The following is a 19598-nucleotide window of genomic DNA, read 5'->3' on the forward strand; positions in this document are numbered from 1 at the left end:
CCATGTCTTTCTTGTGCTGGGGGCCCCACACAGCACTCCAGATGGGGCCTCACAAGAGCTGAGTAGAACGGGACAATCACCTCCCTCTCCCTGTTGGCCACCCTTTTAATGCAGCCCAGAACACAGTTGGCCTTTCGGGCTGCAAGCACACACTGCTGGCTCATGTCCAGCTTGTTGTCCACCAGGATCCCCAAGTCCTTCTCCACAGGGCTGCTTTCAAGAAGATCTTCCCCCAGTTTGTATAAATACCTAGGATTGCCCCAACACAAGAGCAGCACCCTGCACTTGGCCTTATTGAACCTCATTATGTTCACATGGGCCCACTTCTCCAGCCTGTCCAGGTCACTCTGGAAACAAATTATTTCACTAGAGAAGAAAGTTACAACATCCAATAGTTTACTAGGGCGAGAATCTTTTATTACAACAAAATATACCATCTGATACTTCAGTCTAAAAATATTCCGTGTATTTTATTAGTTTTTCATCCTTTTTTGAAGAGATATTGTAATTGTGTTATGGTTTCAAGGCAAAAGATGCTGAACACCCAGATAAGACCTTCTGACTCGTCTTGCTTGAATCAGTTTTCTTGAATCCATTCCGAAGAGTGCACATCTAACCCGCAAATGGGTATGGTGGGATTCCTTTCACCCCAAGCCCAGTAATCTACCAAAAAAAAGAGAGAGGGGAAAAAAAAAAAAATGCAGTTATGTCACCACTGCCAAACACTCTTCTTTCACAATCAGGACTGCTTTAATTTAGAAAAGGATGGTGTCCAACCTGACATACTACTGCATTGTGTATCCAGTTAACACAGGCTGGAATTTCAACCCACACTCTTTACACACTAAGCAATCAGAGGCCAGAGGCCACTCCTCAGTCCATCATCCATTCCCCAAAAGCCTCTTCTCAGATGCTGCCAAGCCATAGTTCTGTAATTCCCCTCACCTATACAGAAGTGTGGGGTCTTTAAAACACAATCCTCAGGTGAGGTATTTTTTAAAGAGAGAATTTAGTTACAACTATCTAGAGAGTAAATAAAAGCAGATGTTTTTATCTGCCATTGTTTAGAGTACAAAACATCTTCCTGTAATAAACAGAAAACTCCCTCCTGGGAGGGGAGCAGTAAGAAGAGGTGAAGGCATAGGAAATTTTAACTGTCAGCTACAATATGCCATGTATTACAGGGTCTACAGAACATTTCCTGACCCATTTTATTTGTTAGTATGGATGTCACCAGTAACAAAGTTTAAATAAAGAAACATTTTCAAATCATTGAATACATTTAAGTTTCTCCTCCTGCAACAGGAACCCAAAATATGAACTTCACATGTATGAACGGCATTCTAACAACCACCCTCCTCCCGCTTCCCACCACTCCAACTGTTGTGTTGTCTAAGTGCAGGAGGAGAAAAACGGCCTTGTAAAATGAAAGGAAAATGAACCATTCACCTTGAAAACCCCACCAGCCTGCGGCTGCTGTGAGAGCCGCTCTCTATCCATCCCATCGCTGGCTGAAGTCACATACATCTCTGAATAATCCCTTCCTCCAAAGCAGCAGGAAGTTGTCTTGTCAGCAGGAAGCTTCACCGTCTGGATTCTTTTTCCTGGAGAAAAGCATGCATGCAGTTTCTTGTTTGTCTACTTACAGCAAAAAATTTAAACAAATTATTGCAAATAAGCCCTTGTGGAGTCAGGTGCTCCACTGAAGCAAACAGGGGGGCCCTGGGAGGTCCCACGCTCTGTCAGCACACTCACAGACACTGGGACACAGAAGGCAGGTTTCTGTTAACCACACTGCTGCCGACCAGGTGTTATTTGACAAGTTTCAATCTCAGTTATCACAAATGAATCGCGACCCAAATCCCAAATTAGAGCATGTCCTCTAATTAAATGCTAACATCCACAGCACAGACATCCCCATCTGAGCTCATCATCTAGGCTGCCATATAGGCAATGGAAATGGGATTTAATTCCTCCCTAAAACAGGTCACATGAAACCCGCCCCAGACCTGCTGACTTCTCTGTTTTAACTACAAAGAAGCCTGGAGCGAGCAGAGCTCGTGCAGCTCTCGCTGCGCCGCCACTGCCTGAAGTTAAGGAAGATTAATTCCTAGAAGATTTTCCTGAAATTTTAATAACCTTTCAAATAATGCTTGCATAAAATAGAGATCATGGGACACGTCTGAAGTTTACAAAAAAACTCAGGGCTACCATAAATATTATGCATTTATTACGCCAAGAAATAACTATCATCCTAATGACAGAAGAAGTAAACAGATTGCCTCTGGTGTTAACCAGAAGATTGCTGAGACACTTCAAAGCAGATTTTTCTACAACTCCTCCAAATTCTGGGCAATATAATAATGGCTTGTAGCCATCATGCCCGTCTTGTTTATCTACAACTGACTTTCACTTTCTAGAAATACATACGAATCCCTTACAAAATACGTGATTTCCCTGGGTCTTCAGTTATGTGTGCACAAGACTTGGTTCCCTTACAGTAACACACTGCTCAGTGACGTGCTGAAACAGCAGAATAACAACCTTGATATTGGGAACTCTACAAAAGGATGAAAAAAAAAATGGAAAACTGGGTCTGCTGGACACCTCTGAGGACTTTTTGGTCAGTTTAAGGGTAGGGTGACATTTCCCAGGATGTGTTTATCAAAGCACTTTTGTCTCATTCATTATGTCCTCTAAAACCTTTTGCCTCATCCAACAAGTTGTGCTTTGGTCTCCTGCAATGCAGTATCAGAACTGTGAAGAACTGACAGGGCACAGGCACAGTGGAAAAGAAAGATGTAGCTGTAGGTGTCCCTGTTCATTGCTACAGAGTTGAACTAGATGACCATTAAAGGTCCCTTCAACTCAAAGGATTCTGTGATTCTACATTAATGAAGCCATAGGTACAGTTCTACCACAATTTTGGCTCAGACACACCTGGTTGGGGTTGCTGCTCCCCAGGGATTGTATGGACTCTATTTTGGTGTGACAAGATACACTGGCTGTGCAGTCTAAGTTACAGTATGGCACACGGTACAGGACTAAGGGACTCATTTTATTTGCTACACGAACGTAACCCATCTACCCAAACCTTGGGACTGAGAGGGATGTGTGGGTTTGTTTTTGTTTTGCTAAATGCTCTCACATAAGAGCTGGATACTTTCATACTGTCTTGCTTTCATTTCCAAAATAAATGAAAGAAAATAGCAAGCTAACAATGGTGAAAGAACCTCTTGTATGAAACAGACAGTGAAGTTTGACTCTGAGATTCCTTATATTGCGTAACAAGCTTCTTTGACGCTGACCCACAGTGATTAAAGTAACAATCAAAATAAAAGTTTTTTTAAAAAAAACATTATCATGGTGCTCAGGTTATACACAAATGTGGTTACCTCCTTTTTCTCTTTTTTTCCTGAGAAAAGCAAATTTATCTAAATATTTAGAAAATTGGGTGAGAAGAAGCCCTGTGTGTTGCCTGGGAGTGACGAGGACCAAAATGAGTTCCAAGGCAATGATCCTGCCAACTGGCTCCAGCAGTGGTTACTCAGTCAGCTGGAAGTGGAGAGATTACATGGCTATGGGTTACGTGGTGTCTTGTAAAACACTCCAGAGGCCACCCGAAAAAAAAACGGTCTGACACAAAGCCTGAGCAAAAAGGAGAGGGAAGGGCATTCAGAGGGTGAAAACATGCATCGAAGAAGAGGCATGAGCCCATGAGATAAGGGAAGAGGCCCCGAGTGCATCAGCAAAGTGGTCCCAGTGGGGAACAGCCTGGATGATACTGTTTACAAAACTCTGAGATGAGCAACATCTTCCTGGAGATGTGAGAAAATCCACACCTGGATGCTCTGAATTCCACCCAAAAAAGTATTTTTCTATGTTTGGTATCTCTAGATGAGAAAAGCTTCAACAAGCCTTTCAGAGACCCTGTGCAATCAAGGGATATTAAAAATGATTGATGAGGAAGAATTGGAAAACAACTGATTTCCCATTAAAAGGCATGATTTCATAAAACCAGATCACTAAATGACTGGAAGGTAAGACACAAGTTGGCACACACACAAGTTGGACATCCCTTCTGAGCCCTTGGAAAGCCAGTGGGATCAGTCAGCACAGCCTTTCCCTGTAGCACATTCTGAATCCAAGGGCAGCAGCTACCTAGGCTAAAGAAGCCTCAACCTGAAAACCTGCTTCACCCTGAACCTCAGAAGCTACACTCAGAAAAGATGCCAAACAAACAAGTTTTCTTGCCCAGAGCTGCTGGGATCTCCAAGCTGGAGCTTCGTCCTTCTGGGGTTGTATTCTGCAGGACAGGAGGAAGTCCCACAGGTTGGCAGAGCCTTGGATGGATATAAATGAGAAGGAATAAGGCTACCTGAACCTTAGTTAAGACCCTGGAGGAGTCAGAAGAGAGGTGGCAGCCTACTTGGCATACAGTCAGGCTCTGCAGCACGCTGTAGAACAGGCCCACATCAAGGGATGCTGGCAACCCTTAGTCTGCAGCCCCATAAAACCCCATGACTTCTGTTAGAGCAGGACCAGCACAGCAGATCCTGCACTGCATCATGCAAACCTGTGCTGTCTGAGACTTGTCAAAAACAAGTTCTCATTCTCACTCACTGGCCCCTTGCAGACAGTGTGGTTCATTCTTTCTCAAGTGCTTTTCCAGAGTTTATACCCAGACAAAATCATGCCTGGCAGACCACCAAAGATGAAATGGGAGTAGCAACACATGGCAGACTCAGACAATGGGCACACCCAAGACATTACTGTGGGAATGATAAAATGCTGTGGGATTCATTAAATATTTTTTTGTGATTTCAGTTGCAAAATTTATCATGCAAATAACGTTCAACAATAAAAAAAAAAAATGTTGCTGGCATCAGTGTCATGTGAAACTTGTATTAATTTCAGCAGGGTGTCCAAAACAAAACACCATGTTGAAAAAGCAAGACAAAAAAAAAAAAAAGGCTTAAATCACCATTACCATTTCGTGGCTTATCAATAATTTCCCACATCACTTATTACCTGTAAAGGTGAATACTGATGTTCAATTTAGAGGATGCAAGAGGATGGTAAATCTTTGGCGGATACAAGAGGATGTCACAATGGATGCTTAGCTATTGCCTACCCACCAAGAGTGGTAACACAGATGAGCTGCTCCAAAGGCAGCTAGGAGAAATCTTTGGATCCACTGGCCTCATCCCTATGGCAAATTTCAACTTCCCAGACACCAGCTGGAAATAACACACTGCCACGACATGCAAGTCTGCAAAATTCCAAAAGAAAGCTGAAGATCACTTCCTGTTACAAATACTTAGCGAGCCAACTAGGAAAGGTGCCCTACTGAACCTGTTGTTGAGAACTGAGAAGGCTGATGGTAGGTAGAGATGGTAGGTGGCCATCTTGGCCACTGTGATAACGAATTAGCTGAGTTGAACACTTTTGGTGTAAGAAGAAAAAGAGCCAGCAGAGTCGGCGCCCTGGGAATCAGCTCTGCAGTGTTCAGGGGTCTGGGAGAGCTGGCTGATTTTTAAGAGCCACCTTTCAAGAGCCCAAGACCAGGCAATCCCATTGTGTCAACAAGTCATACTGGCTGGCGTGATGTCTGACAACAAAATAAGCTGTTCTAAATATGTCAAGAGCGAGAAGAGGCCTAAGGAAAACACTGGATTGTGCAGATGGTCAGCTAGCATGCAGGGATCAGGAAAAGTCAGAGCCATGTTTAGTACCTTTTTTGCCTGTTTTCAATATTAATGTTAATATATATTTTAATATTAATGACAGATCTTGAGCTGCCCAATCCTCTGAGTTGGAAGACCATGACTGGGGGAGTGCTGACTTTCCATTTCTGGCCACTGAAATTGTAAGGGACCATTTGTAACAGTTGAATGTTCAGAAATCTATGGGGCCTGACAGGAATGGACTTCAGAGTGCAGAAGGAGACAGCACATTATAGCTGGATGACTCTGAACAGTTCACCCAAGACTGAGGAAGCCTGGTGAGACTGCCACTGACTGGAAGCCAGCTGACGTTACACCCAGCTACAAGAAGAGTATAAAAGAAGACATACAAAACCATAGAGCTGTTAGCCTAAACTCAGTATGCAGAAAAATTATAGAGATCGTTCTCGGTGCTATAAAAAGGTGTTTAAAGAACAAAGCTATTATCAGGCATAATCCACATGTGTTCATCAAGAGAAAGTCCTGTCTTAGCAATCTGATATGTTTATACAGTAAGGTCACCCGCTTGGTGGACAAAGTGGATGTAATCTTTCTTGATTTTAGTAAGGCCTTTAATATCATCCCTCACTGCATCCTTCTGAACAAGCAGCCCAGCTATGAGATAAACAGGTACCTGCCATGCCATACTAAGTGTGGAACTGGCCTTGCAGGGGAATCTAGATAGACTAGAGCACTGGGCAATCAGCAGTGGCATGAAATTCAATCAAGAGTGCTGGGTGCTGCATCCTCACTGCTCCCTGCAGCTCCCTGAGTTGGGAAAGCAGAGGGAGATGCCAGGCTTTGCACCAGAACAGCACAAAGCTGCATAAGGGAAGGTTCAGACTGGGCATTAGGAAACATGTATTTACCATTTAGGTGGTCAGACATAGGAACAGGCTTCCTAGAGAGGTGCTTGGAGTCCCACACCTTCCAGCATTCAAAATGCATTTGGACAATGCCCTCAGTAATATGTTTCAACTTTTGATTAGTCCTGAAGCAATCAGGCAGTTGGATTTGATGATCTTCATAGGTCCTTCCAAACTGATTTAACTGTTCTGTTCAAATGTTCTATTTTAACTCAAACAATTCACACGTGTAACAGTAGTTCCTCACTGCAGCTTCACCTTTCCCAACACAACAGAGGCTGGGAACAATGGAAACTTATTTACAAAGCTAACTTCTAGAAGCAATAAAAGACACTTGCTAACAAACAAACAAACAAAAAAAGATTTAAGAGTAACAGTTGAACCATTTCTGTGTTGAGGGGAGAAGAAAAACTCCTTTTTTTTTTTTAAATGCAGACTTTGCAAGGACTCACCTGTCTCAGGATCAAGGCGAATCACTCTCCCACCATTGTAGCAAGCTACCCAGAGTTTGCCTTCTGTATCAATGCACATCCCATCAGGAATGTTCTCCTCTTTTTCCATTTTGTATATACTCCTACGGTTGCCTGCAAGGTAGAAGAAGTACAACTAAGAGATGCTCTCTTCCAGTGTATCACTCATGTTCCATATTTAGAATAGAAACTAATGATTTAGAATATAACCTAATGATTTTTTAAATAAATACATATATGAATATATATATATTCAGAACATGAACTACGTATTCTGAAAGCAGACTGAATTCTTTCAAGTATGGTTTGCTTCCAGTCAGAGAACTGGAGATTTTCATCAGCCTGCTGAAACATGCCAATTATCAGTGTTACAACACAAAACTGACCTTCAGCTACATAAACTGAGAGTTTATATAAACAGAGATTTAGGAAAAGCAATAACTTCAAAGGCACACTGTCAACTTAAAAACAAATAGTTCTATCTGAACTTCTATCCACTGTTATTAAAGAAAATTAAAACCAACTTTCCAACATTGTTTATTTTATGCTCTGACAACTTCAATGTTTCTCATATGTTGCAATGCTTTTAATGAGTTCCCTTTCTGCTCCTAGGGATTATCAGATTGCCCACAGAAAAACAAGCAGGGGGAAGAAGGGAGAACCACACCATTTCCTAAAGGAAAAAAAAATAAATCATAAACCAAAAACATAGCAAAGATATCAGGACAAGATGCTACACCTAAAATGATTTAAAATGTTTTAAAATTAACAACATTTCAAATTGACAGGATTCTTTTAAGGCAAAATCCTGCAGTCTGTGCATTCAAAAGCAATTTCTTAGTCCAAGTCACTCAAATTTTTAATTTGCCCAAGCATGTAAGAGCCCTTATGGGCTTGTTTTGCTTTGTTTGAAATGAGCGAAGGAAGAAGACTTTTGAGTTACTGTTTTCCAGCTGTTGCTAAGATCTGTCTGCTTGGGATTTAAAAACCAAAATAGGGTGAAAAATAATCTAGAGAAGCCTAGCAGCAGTTTTGAAAAGTTAGTCTCATGCAGCCACAGAAATCTAAGCATACAAGGAACCCTGCCCTTTTTATGCAGGAAAACCAGATCAGATCATGTTTAGTAACAGGAGTCCAGATTACTACTCAAACTCCACCGTGCAACTGCGATATTTTATGTTAGCGACTGCCTCTGATTTGTTTGAGATATGGACCCATGGGGGCACAGGTTTGCTTTAATACGGCTTCTGCTGCTTTGTTCTAAGAAGGATTCTGAAGAAGTGCACGTGAAGCTCAGAACATAATTCATTACCTTGGTAAAAACCAGAATGAAAACTAACACGCCAATCTTCAGGCACAAATGACTATTCTAAAATACCACATTTCGTACCAATTTTTCCAGTTTGGAGATCATAATCAAAGGCATCCACTGAGTAGGTCAAGCTGTCAATGTAAAAGAAGGTTCTGTGATCCAGCGACCAGTCCAGCCCATTGGAAATGTCCACCTGATCAAAGTGCTTCACCACAGAGTGGTCAGGGCACAGCGTGTACAGGGAGCCCTGGCGAGACTCCAGCACTGCGGGTCGAATCTCTTCAGCCATCGTACCTGTGCAGGGCAGAAAGCAGGTTCAAAGGGAATGAACGGGGTTTGGTGGCAGCCCCTCGCTGTGATGATGCCCACGCTGCCAGTAGGAGAAGGGAGCAGCGGAGGGGCTTCAGAAATTCAGGGAAGAACGAAAGAGGAAGGCAGATTTCAGAAGTGCCTGCATTTAGCAGATGACAAAACAGAGCCTTTGTTTTGACTGCTGAAATGGCATGCAGTCAAACTTCTCCAAAACGCTTTTACTTTCAAAAATAAAGAAAGGTGTTGGCAACATTTTATTTCCAACATACCTTAACATTTGGTATTGAGGAAGCATAGGAAATACCTTCCCCCAGAAACTGTCTTACAAAAACAAATCTCATCTTTGTGGCTCTACGTTGTCAGCAGACAGTGGTTCTTGAGAGGATGCAGAAAAGCAAGCTAAGGTAAACCTGAAGACCTAACTGCACAGCAGGCACACAGAGCAGTGCTTTTAAAGCCAGGAGAGAACCAGGAGATGGCTGAGACAGGAAGATACCTCTGGCTGTCATCTAGTCTCACCCCTGCTCAGAGCACATTGCTCAAGACCAAGGTCAGTCTGGTCTTCAATATCTCCACAGATGGAGACAGCATAGCTGCTGTGGGAAACCTGCTCCACTGCCTGACCATCCTAACAGATGACCAGCAACAGAGTTCTCTTACATTTACACACGATTTCCTTAATGTCAGTCTACAGCCTCTTGTCCTGAGTACCACTGAGCAGAATTCCAGATCCCCCTCCTTAACCAGCACCCCACGAGGTTCTTACAGCCATGGGTGAGACACCCCTAAGCCTTCTCCTCTCTGTGCTCCAGTGTTTCCACTGGCACTTTGTCATTCAAAATGAGCACACCAACAGGGTGAAGACAAGGTGTCTTAAACTAGGCAGACCCTGAATAGTAGCCCTCTTTTTACAAAAAGAATCCTGATTAGGTGGTGGCCAGGTGATCCAAATACATTTCTAAATGGGACTGAATAATGGAAGACAAAAAAAATCCTTACTATAAACTACATATAAAAATACATGTAAACTATTTCTAATATTAACTATAAACCAACACTACATCTCCAACTGACTGCTGCATGCCGACAGTAAAACCACAGAGGAGGAGCATGGCAAGGACTGAGCAGCCACAGAAAGGAACCAGGTGCAGCATACCTGCAAAATACCTCCCTGCAGGATCTACTTTCCCATCGTTGAATCGGTTCTTTGCTTTATCTCTGTCCACCTGAGCAATGGGGGTTACCAATTGCTCTTTCCATTTCAAAGCAGCAAACTTGGTTCCCAGCGTGATGACATAATCCCCCGACTTCCGAAGAGCCACAGAGCTCACAGGAGCATCTGGAAACAGGAAGGGAGGAAAGTGCCAGTAATGGCAGATTAGTATACAATAGTTAAATAAAAACTAAAAAATCAGTGTGAAGATAACATCTCTGTAAAAGCCTCCAATAAGATGCAACATAAAGGAGAGCAACTTCAAATAAAGCAATAAAATCTGAGATAGGATTTAACAGAAAAGACTTAGGAATATGCATGGGACTGATCACCAACTCTCTAACTAAAACATTTGCCATATTTATAGCTTTGCAGAGATATAGTTTTGCTAATGCAACCACCATAAGCCATCCATGCTGCCAAAAGGAGCTGCTCCCTGGTGGCCACCAGTTCGTGGCACCCTTTGGTTTGTAGCCCCACCAGACACCACCACACAAGAAACACAATGCAGGCACTGCCCAACTGCATGTGTGCATGGGGAATGGGGAGCAACACGAGGGCAGAGCTTTAGGGTGTGAAGTGTTCCAGCCACCGCAGTGCTTCCCAGACCCTTGCTTTCTCCATGCCTCTATTTGCAAAGAGGGCACATTCACCTTTTCATATGACTTGCTGCACTGAACCAGGGCTGCCAGGAGCTCTGCTGGGCCCTGCTGAGGATGTACACGTGCAGCAAAGACAGCACTGTATCAATATGGCACCCTCGTCTCCCCAAGCAGCAGGGTCACAGTGCCACCAGCCCCAAAACTCTGAGGAGCAGCACTCATTCCAGGCTCAGTTTGGCTAACTGCCCCACTCAGGTGCGTGAGCACACTGCTGAAGCTGCAGGTAGTCCTGGCTCAGCTGTGCTGGCAAGTGGATGCTGCTTTCTTCTTCCTGGTAAAGCACTGCAGGAGAAAGGGTACAGCAGGCCGAAAAGATGGAAGCAGCCGCACTGCTCCACTTAAACACAGTGTAAGCAACCATACCAGCCCTCATGTCTGACTTGGCCGCAGCCACCTAGAGGGCTTTGCTGAGGAGCACTCATTGGAACTGCCCTTCTTTGCAACACCATTCTAAGCTGCACAGGAAGGTGGCTGTAAGGCCATAGCAGTCTTCTGCCTGATGAGCAGAAAAGAGCATCTAAAGCTGTTGCTAACTGTAGGGTACCATAATTCTCTGTGAGCCTCAGTAATGCATCATTTCTCTCTCGTTTTCCACTTTGGACATCAACCCACTGTTTTAACTTTGTGGCACTCTCTGAGTGTTCTTTTTTTTTTTTTCTGTCTATACATTGTGCTATTCTCAAAGGCACAGCTATTCATTATGACTATCTTACTACTAAACAGAGGAAATGGAAAGTAGTTAAAAATACAAACAAACAAACCTGAGCAGCTACTTTAGCTGCTATCCCTCCTACGTTTGCAGAAGCTGATCAGGAGACCTGAGAGCAGCCTTTCTGTATCTAAATGGGGACTATAAAAAAGAAGGGGACGGACTCTTTAGCAGGGTCTGTTGTGATGGGACAAGGGGAAATGGTTTCAAACTAAAAGAGATTTGGGTTGTATAAGTAAGAAGTTTATTTACAGTAAGGGTGGTAAGGCACTGGAACAGGTTGTCCAGAGAAGTGATGGATACCCCATCCATTCAAGGTCAGGCTGGATGGAGCCCTGACCACTCTGATGTAGCTGTCGGTGTCCTTGTTCATTGCAGGGAGGTTGGACCTTTAAGGGTCCCTTCCAACTCCAACAGCTCTATGATTCTCCAGTCACACCACCTGTGTGGCCCAAGCCAGGAATGCAGACAGTGGGCAGTGGCACTGCTGCAGCCAGGTCAGGGGAAGGGAATTTGGGAAATAATGCTTCCAAATCAGCGTAACTCCTCGTCTCATCTTGAAGCTGGTAGCTACGCTGATTTTAGGGTCAGAAAATCCAGGCCAAGGAGGTGTTGGGTAGGCAAATCAAGTGTCTTTCACCATGAGTTACTGACATAGCATTAAAACCCAAGCTAAAAAATGTCAGGAGCTGTCCTGAGACAGACCCACAGAAATTTACATTATCACTTCCAGAAGTTAATGTGCAACTGTTTATTAGCGCTAGCACGCCTCTTCTTTTCTGGAACAAAGCCCTAAACCATTAAACACAACCAACCATTGCGCATCACAGAATTACAGAATGGCCTGGGTTGGAAGGGACCTCAAGGATCATGAATCTCCAACCCCCTGCCACATGCAGGGCCACCAGCCTCCCCGTTTAATACTAGACCAGGCTGCCCAGGGCCCCATCCAACCTGGCCTTAGACACCTCCAGGGACGGGGCATCCACAGCCTCTCTGGGCAGCCTGTTCCAGCACCTCACCACTCTCTCTGTACAGAACTTAAAGAACTAGCATCACCAAGCATCACAGCAGCTCCTTACCCATGGACACAGCCTGCACCTGCCCGCCGGCCGCATCCCAGCGGCACACCTTCCTGCCCGTGATGTCCACGTACAGCAGCGAGTTCTCCTTCTCGTCCCACACCGGAGACTCCCCGAGCCTGCAGCGGTCACTCCCGATACACTCGATCTTAACGGAGGACATGCCTGAGGGGAAAGCACAGCTGTACACATCTGCGGGCAGCGGGAGGGCAGCGCGGCAGGGCACACGCGGTTCTCCACCGCGAAGCCGTCACGGCCAGCACGGGAGCCGCTCGGCCCAGGTCCGTGCCCGGCCCTCCCCGGTCGCTCTGCCGCGCCTCTCGGCGCCGCAGCTCTCGCCGGGCGTTGCGAGTGGTACCTGAAAGAAAGAAAGAGTCGATCCCAGCGGTAACAGCGCGCCTACCTGCTGCCGGCCCGGCCCGACGCCGCCGCTCTTATACGGCGGGAGGCGGGGGAGGCGGCCACGCCAGCCCGCGGCCGAGGGGCAGCGGCGCGGGGCCGGGCCCGGCTGGCGGCCCTCCCCGGGGCACTGCGGGGCGGGGGCCGAGCCGGGCAGAGAGCCGACGGCGGCACGGCGCGGGATCACGTAGTCGCAGTGCTACTTCCGGAGCCACTGAGACACGAGGCGGGCAGCTGGGCTCTCGTGGCCCTGAGCCGGGTCTGCACACAGAACAGTGCGTTTCACTCAGTGCTCTCACCTCGTTCATAGAATGACCAAATCCTCCCCTACGACGGACAGGCTGAGGGAGCTGGGCTTGTTCAGCCTGGAGAAAAGAGGGCTGAGGGGTGACCTCATCTCATTGCAGCCTTTCAGTACCCAAAGGGAGCCTACAAACAGGAGGGGAATCAACTCTTTGAAAGGGTAGATAACAGCAGGACAAGGGGAAATGGTTTGAAGTTGAGGGAGGGGAGATTTAGGTTGGATGTCAGGGGGAAGGTCTTTATAGAGAGAGTGGTGAGGTGCTGGAACAGGCTGCCCAGAGAGGCTGTGGATGCCCCGTCCCTGGAGGTGTTCAAGGCCAGGTTGGATGGGGCCCTGGGCAGCCTGGTCTAGTATTAAATGTGGAGGTTGGTGGCCCTGCCTGTGGCAGGGGGTTGGAGATTCATGATCCTTGAGGTCCCTTCCAACCCAGGCCATTCTATGATTCTGTGACCCAAGGCAAGTTATTACTGACTGCCAGCACAGAAAACAAACATCCAGGAAAAAGAAGTGCCACAGTAGCTCTGGGTTTTGTGTATTTCACAAAGGAAGTTAAAAAATAAAAATAAAAAAAAAAAAATCACTGAGAATTTAATCATAGTATCATGGTTGGAAAAGACCTCTGAGATCACTCAGTCCAACCACCAGCCCATGCCCACTGACCACGTCCCTCAGTGCCATACCCACACGGCTCTTCAGCACCCTCAGGGACAGTGGCTGCACCACCTCCCTGCACCATCTACCTCACCACTCTTCATAGATGAAAATTTTCTCATTATCCAACCTGAATCTCCCCTGGCACAATCTGAGGCCATCATTCCCTCTCACCCTATTGCTGTTACCTGGTTCAAGAGGCCAACTCCCATCTCATTACAACCTCCCTTCAGGTAGTTGTGGAGAGTGATAAGGTCTCCCCTGAGCCTCCTCTTCTCCAGACTTAACAATCCCAGTTCCTTTAGCCCATAAGATTTGTGCTCCAGACTCCTCACAGCTTCATTACCCTTCTCTGGATACTCTCCAAGGTCTTGATGTCTTTCTTGTAGCGAAAGGCCCAAAACTGAACACAGTACTCGAGGTGAAGCCTCACCAGTACCAAATACAGAAGTAAGTTGAAACTCAGCTGTCGCTTTTCACAAAGCTCAGCCATATGTGCTGCTCTCCAGGTGCACACAAGTGGGCCCATTGGGTGCACGGCCAATCAACAGCTCACTGCCTTTGCCAGCAGGAGATGCTCACAGCCCTGCCCCACTTGCAAGCCTCTGTGCTCTTCAATGACCTCGGCCTTTGCCAGTGTGGTTAGAGAACATCTAAACAGGCTGTGTATTGACACACACCTTGGGTGAAAATTAACAGATGATGCACGCTCCAGGTTACAACACCAATTCTCCCTTCTGCCAAAGCATCAAATATTTTGAACTTAGACCTCTAGTTATGTGGCACAGTGCTCCTTTGACTTTTCTGTAATTGCTAACTCAGGCTTGCTAAAAGACAAAACCTAGGAATTTGTGGCTTCATTCACTCATGAGTGACTTCATGAAGACTGACTTGGCCTCAGGTTTAGCAGGAGAGGAAGAGAGATGCCAAAGGAGCTGGCCACTTCCCACTGCTGCACTGCAACCACAATTTTGACCACACGATGGGTGCTAGGGGGCACACAGCACCCCTGTGGCTTCTCACCAGCCAGTGGCTCAGAGGTGCTTGATGAGCCCGCCTGTTGCTGCACCTGGTAGGGCTCCTTGCACTCACTGTAATCCAGCTGTATGGGAGTGGTGCATCATCACAACCACTAATAGCACAAGGCATGAGAGATCCCACAAGGGGAAAAAGTAGCCCCACCCAACAAGAGAGGGTGGTAGACAACTTCATGGCTTGTAAAAAGAAAGCAGTTCTTGCATGTGCAGCTTCCTGAGAGGCTGCAGTTCTTTCTTCTTTTTCATGAGCTCAACCCTGCTGTTTCTTCATTTTTAGAGCCATCTCTGTCTTTTCTTTATTTACTTTTCTTAGTATATAGCTGGGGAAAGCAAGATGAGAAGTGGACATTGCCACGTGTTTGTTTTCAGCCAAACATAATTCATGGAATGAGCTTTCCTACCTGGATCAAGCTTTCATCTGTCAGCAAGCAGCAGGTAGGTGAGCATGCTGAGAGCTCACAGCCATGTACTGCTCTGGGTGATCACAACCATGTCTGTAAGCGCTCACATGATTTGAACATTTGCCAAACTCAGCATTTACCTGCTTTGCCTCCTTGAGAGAAGGCAGCACAAGGCTGGTAAGCAGCAAACTTGTGCCCGCTGATTATTTTATATGGTATCTCAAGTCTAACACACCTTGCTAGCACGCTGTCAAGGAAGTGAACGCAGAATGGATTAGGAGTCCTAAATGGGGGAGATCTTTTCTAAAAAGGATTGCACCAAGTTACCATGAAGTTGTATCAAAGCATTTAGCCCTAGAAGACCAGTTCCTGTCACAGAACTATCAAAGGTACCCTTTACTTATTAAGATTTATTGGGCAGGCTTCTTTAAGCATTGCTTCTTGTGTACTGGGCACAAACCCAAGTAGAAGCATCGCAGAATGGAGTGCTATAACCGAGCACACGGTGTGGCCCCTCTCGCTGCAGATGGTTTCTCAAACACCGCTCACACTGCCACATGTGCCTCCCGGCTCCTATGTCAGCACAGCACCTGCTAGCACTAGTTCCTGCCATCCCAGCCACCTCACAAAGCTCGAGTGTCAGGCCAGGCCTCCCCAGCTCTCCGCTCCGCCAGTGAGGAACAGGGTGCCTCAGAAAGGGTGAGCATTCTTCCAATGGAGCATGGCCAAGAAATGTTTCCTAATGCCTTGCTTTCCTGCTCTTTGTACCCCGTGTGGCCTGGATTTGCATTTTGCTTGCCTTGGGAAAAAGAAAGATCATTGATACGTCCTGTGGCAGCTGCAGAATTACAGCCACAATGGCGGCAGTATCAGTAACAGTGCCTTCAGTGTTCGCAGCTCTCAGGCACACAAGCCCTTCTTCATGCCCAAGTCAGAAGCAAACCTCAAATTAACTGCAGGTTTGGAATAACTGCTCTGAGTTTAATTCAGTGCATTCAATCAGACAATTTGAGAGAAGTCTGTTTTCCGGACTAGCTGCCTGTGACCCATGTAAACGATGACTTGCATCACCTGGCCTACCCATTTCTCCACCTTTAGTCTTATTTTGGCCAGGGGAGACCAGGGGACAGAAGGTAAGCCTGTGTCCTTTCGGAGATAGCAGAACAATGCTGAGCCATCAGCTGGAGGAGTGGAGCTGTCTGGCTCATCCATCCAGATGCAAATGGAGCCTAACTTATCAGTGATGGTGGGAAGCACCACCCCAGGAGATAAGAGAGGTGGAGCCATGGAGGAATGCGCCCAGACCCAACTGATCAGGTGGCAGCGGGTGCCCATGGGAATGATTTCTCCCCTCAGCTATCTCATCCCTGCATTTCTGGAGCCAACACCATTTTCCCAAGTGGCACACAACACATTCTCTTTTCCTAAGTGCCATCCCCAGCAGACTCCCTGCGGTTACCGAGGCCTCGGCAAATATGAGGAGTGGCGTCTTGATGTCAGTCACAGGCTCAAAGGCTTTTGGACGACCAGAAAGTTTCCTGAAGACATCTTTTATGCATTGCTGTTGTATTAGGTTTGGAATTCCTCCTGAGGTCACGGGCCCACCAGTCTGGCTGGAAGAACACCTCTGTAGCCATTAGGGCACCCTGTAAAGGAGTGCATGTCGCGGTGCCCAGTGCTCATCTCCAGGATGAAGGCAGGTGGGGCAGCACCTGGGGGAAAACAAGAGACTGGAAAAAATGTCTCGAGGATGGCAGGGTAAAAAGAAGCCATAAAGGTGTCATTAGCAAGCCTAGCAGATTTAGAACAATGCCTCAGATAAGGCAGCCCAGCCAAAACAGATACCGGCTTCAGGGCTCTGGGAGAACAACAGCCCCAAACAAAAGGCAGAAAGGCAGGGCAAGGTGGATCTAGGACACAGCCCCAGCCATGAGAGGCCTGCTGGAGAAGGAGATTATCTGGAAGCTTTACTCATAGAGGCAGAGAAATTAATGGGCAAATACCTAAGGCTGCTTCTCCTTACACAGCAATATAAATTTACCCAAGCTACATGTGAAGGAATTATCTTTAGAAACACATGCATGCACATCTGCTATTTGAAAACAACTGCTATGTAATTTTTAGAGGAAAAAAATAGTTTTGCTTCAAGAAACTGTGCTTGCTGTCTGTCCCAGCAATCTAGTTCTGCCCTATCACTGAAGAAGAGTCCACTTGCTGGAGTGGAGTGGAGCTCCTGGAGTTATTCCAGGATAGAACCACAGAAATCGTTGGGTTTGGAAGGAACCTTTGAAGGTCATCAAGTTGAATTCCCCTGCAGTGAATGGGGACACATACAGCTACATCAGGGTGCTCAGAGCCCTGTCCAGCCTGTTGGGGATGGCCCAGACTAGTGGGCAATGCTGCAGAATTGCACCCTAGAAGGTGCCAAGGTTTGCTGTGTCATGGTGCTGGCATAAAGGAAGATTAAGAAGCAGAACCAGAACCCAGGAGCCTGCAAGTCTTCACATATCCCTAAAGCAGCAGTACTAAGCCACCCCATTGTTCCTTCTCTCTGCCCTTTGCCAGTACTTCTCCCTTGCATGCCTAGCTTCCAGATTGTGCAAGGAGCTTCCTCTTACTCATTAATTCACATCAAATGAGTGTTTTCCCAATAGATGTGTCAATTCCCTGCAGTGCTATACCCATCACAGGTACTAGGATCGTCTCAGTTCACACCGATCGTGATGACTGGCTTGTCATGTTATCTCAGTTCACATAGGTACATTTAGTAATTCAGGTACTGCGCACGCTTCTTGCTCTGCCACCTCTGCCACACAGCCTGCATGGCTGGGCATCACCCATGGTGGCAGTGAGATATGACATCAAAACCAAGTGTGAACTTTAAAGGTTGTTTTTAATAGTCAAGCATTTGTCATTTCTCCTTGTATGGTTTGGGATTCATGATGCAAAGGGAATGTTATACAAAGGATGCATGTAATGGCAGAGCCAAAGCACCAGTTACAGTTGGAAAGTGTTTTCTCTTTAGGCAAAGACAAATCCAGAGACAGTGGTGCTGGGAATCACCATGAAGGCCCTGCTTATGTTTGGGAGAGTTCGGCCCAAGTTACCATCAACAAGTAACCAGACTGTCATAGCTGTAGGAATTCTCATTTCTAATGACTGCAAACCAGCAGCACCTGTTCAGAAAGGAAACAAATGGCAATACGCATGTCCTTCTTTGTCTGTCTTTCCCACATCCCAGGGACAACCGGACTGAACTTTCAAAGAGATGAGAGGCCACCAGTCAAAAAGCCACTAAAAGGCAGCCCCTTGCTGGAACCAGCAAGTACACCTTCAAGGAAGAAATCTTTGTCCTAAAATATCAGCTTACATTCTGTCACTCATGGCATCTTCCTACTGCTGTTCTTTTCCTCTCCTCTGTACGCACCTTCATTCCCCTTTTCCTTCTTCCATTTGGTTTTCTTCCCAGCCGTGGGGCTCAGTGCCCTGTTCCAGCTGTCCCACTCCAGCTGGAGTTAGTTCGTCCACTCACACACACATAGTTCAATGCTCTGCTCCTGTCTCACTTCACCATGGCCTCAGGCACACACACACCCCGTCCCCGTCCCTCCTGGGCAGGAAGGATGCTGTTGGGGTTGCACAGCTGTTTGCTCTCTATCCTTGCTTTAGCTGCCTCCTTTCCTGCTTTCTCCCCAGCCCTGGGGCAGCAGCAGCTTTGGTCAAGCAGCACGGTACACCATAGCATCAGCCTGTGTGAGGAGGGGGAACTACAGCAGTACATCAAGCAAAACCCACACACAGCAGCAGCCCGGGAAGGGGCTCATGCCAATCTGTTCCTTGGACAGCACCAGCCAGTTATTTGTGCACGTGTGAGAGCGTACAGGAAGAGGGATGAGGCAGGCAGCCAGGCCTCAGATCCCTCTCTATAACTTAATTTGTACAACCAAAAGAAGCAGACATACTAAAACACGAGCAGACAGACAAAAAAGTGAGACCAGTGCAGCAAATGGTCTGTCACATTTGCTGGGCTAGGCAGAAACCAAAGCCAGGCATGGACTATTTGCTAAATACAGCACATCAGTGCTCAGCGACTTTTTGGGGGGCAGGCTGAAGGGAAAAAGTTTTCCTTCACGTTTTGGCTTGTTAAAGTGTTACAAGCTCAAGTGGAAATGATTTACTCCTGATGGATGCGGCGCTGCTGTTGGACTGATGAGTTTAATAACCTACGGACACGGAGAGTGAAGCCCTAAATAAATCACAACAAATGAAAATACTGTTAGCAGTTTCATAATTTAATGAAAAAGTACTTGTAAAAAGGGGACATCTGAAAAAGACCGAGTCCATCTTGGAAAATTGAATATATATATATATATTTATATATATAAAACAAAATGCAAAAACAAAAAAAAAAAATAAAAAATCAACAAATAAGGTTAAGAGGTAATACTTCAAAC

At 46.1% G+C, this 19598-nt stretch overlaps 1 protein-coding gene and 1 long non-coding RNA gene across 3 annotated transcripts; one reads left to right on the forward strand and one right to left on the reverse strand.

The window, feature by feature from the left end:
* Positions 1 to 395: 395 nt before the first annotated feature.
* On the reverse strand, positions 396 to 12832 carry RGN (regucalcin). Of its 2 annotated transcripts, none has more exons than XM_052664854.1 (7): positions 12711 to 12832; positions 12353 to 12517; positions 9843 to 10025; positions 8453 to 8668; positions 7045 to 7176; positions 1450 to 1604; positions 396 to 663 (listed from the first exon to the last, which is right to left on the reverse strand). In XM_052664854.1, exons 2-7 carry the CDS (start codon positions 12513 to 12515, stop codon positions 613 to 615), a joined length of 900 nt encoding a protein of 299 aa, XP_052520814.1. In that variant the 5' UTR covers positions 12516 to 12517; positions 12711 to 12832; the 3' UTR covers positions 396 to 612. The 2 variants fall into 2 exon arrangements, with proteins under 2 accessions (XP_052520814.1, XP_052520815.1); XM_052664855.1 differs by having other exon boundaries at positions 12756 to 12763.
* A 345-nt stretch (positions 12833 to 13177) lies between these two features.
* Positions 13178 to 19575, forward strand: LOC128071794 (uncharacterized). The gene is made up of 3 exons (XR_008202010.1): positions 13178 to 14156; positions 15113 to 15178; positions 18170 to 19575. It is a non-coding gene; the product is annotated as an uncharacterized LOC128071794 (long non-coding RNA).
* The last annotated feature ends 23 nt before the right edge of the window (positions 19576 to 19598 follow it).

The sequence above is a fragment of the Tympanuchus pallidicinctus genome, unplaced genomic scaffold (genome assembly GCF_026119805.1).
Source record: "Tympanuchus pallidicinctus isolate F22 unplaced genomic scaffold, pur_lepc_1.0 scaffold6, whole genome shotgun sequence".
Classification (NCBI taxonomy): Eukaryota; Metazoa; Chordata; class Aves; order Galliformes; family Phasianidae; genus Tympanuchus; species Tympanuchus pallidicinctus.

Excerpts from the sequence above, each read along its gene's own strand:
- RGN (XM_052664854.1), bottom strand. The coding sequence starts at position 12,515 with ATGTCCTCCGTTAAGATCGAGTGTATCGGGAGTGACCGCTGCAGGCTC. Across the intron at positions 7,177-8,452 it reads TCTCCAAACTGGAAAAATTG|GCAACCGTAGGAGTATATAC; the intron begins GTACGAAATGTG and ends TCTACCTTGCAG. Across the intron at positions 1,605-7,044 it reads TCGCCTTGATCCTGAGACAG|GAAAAAGAATCCAGACGGTG; the intron begins GTGAGTCCTTGC and ends GCTTTTCTCCAG.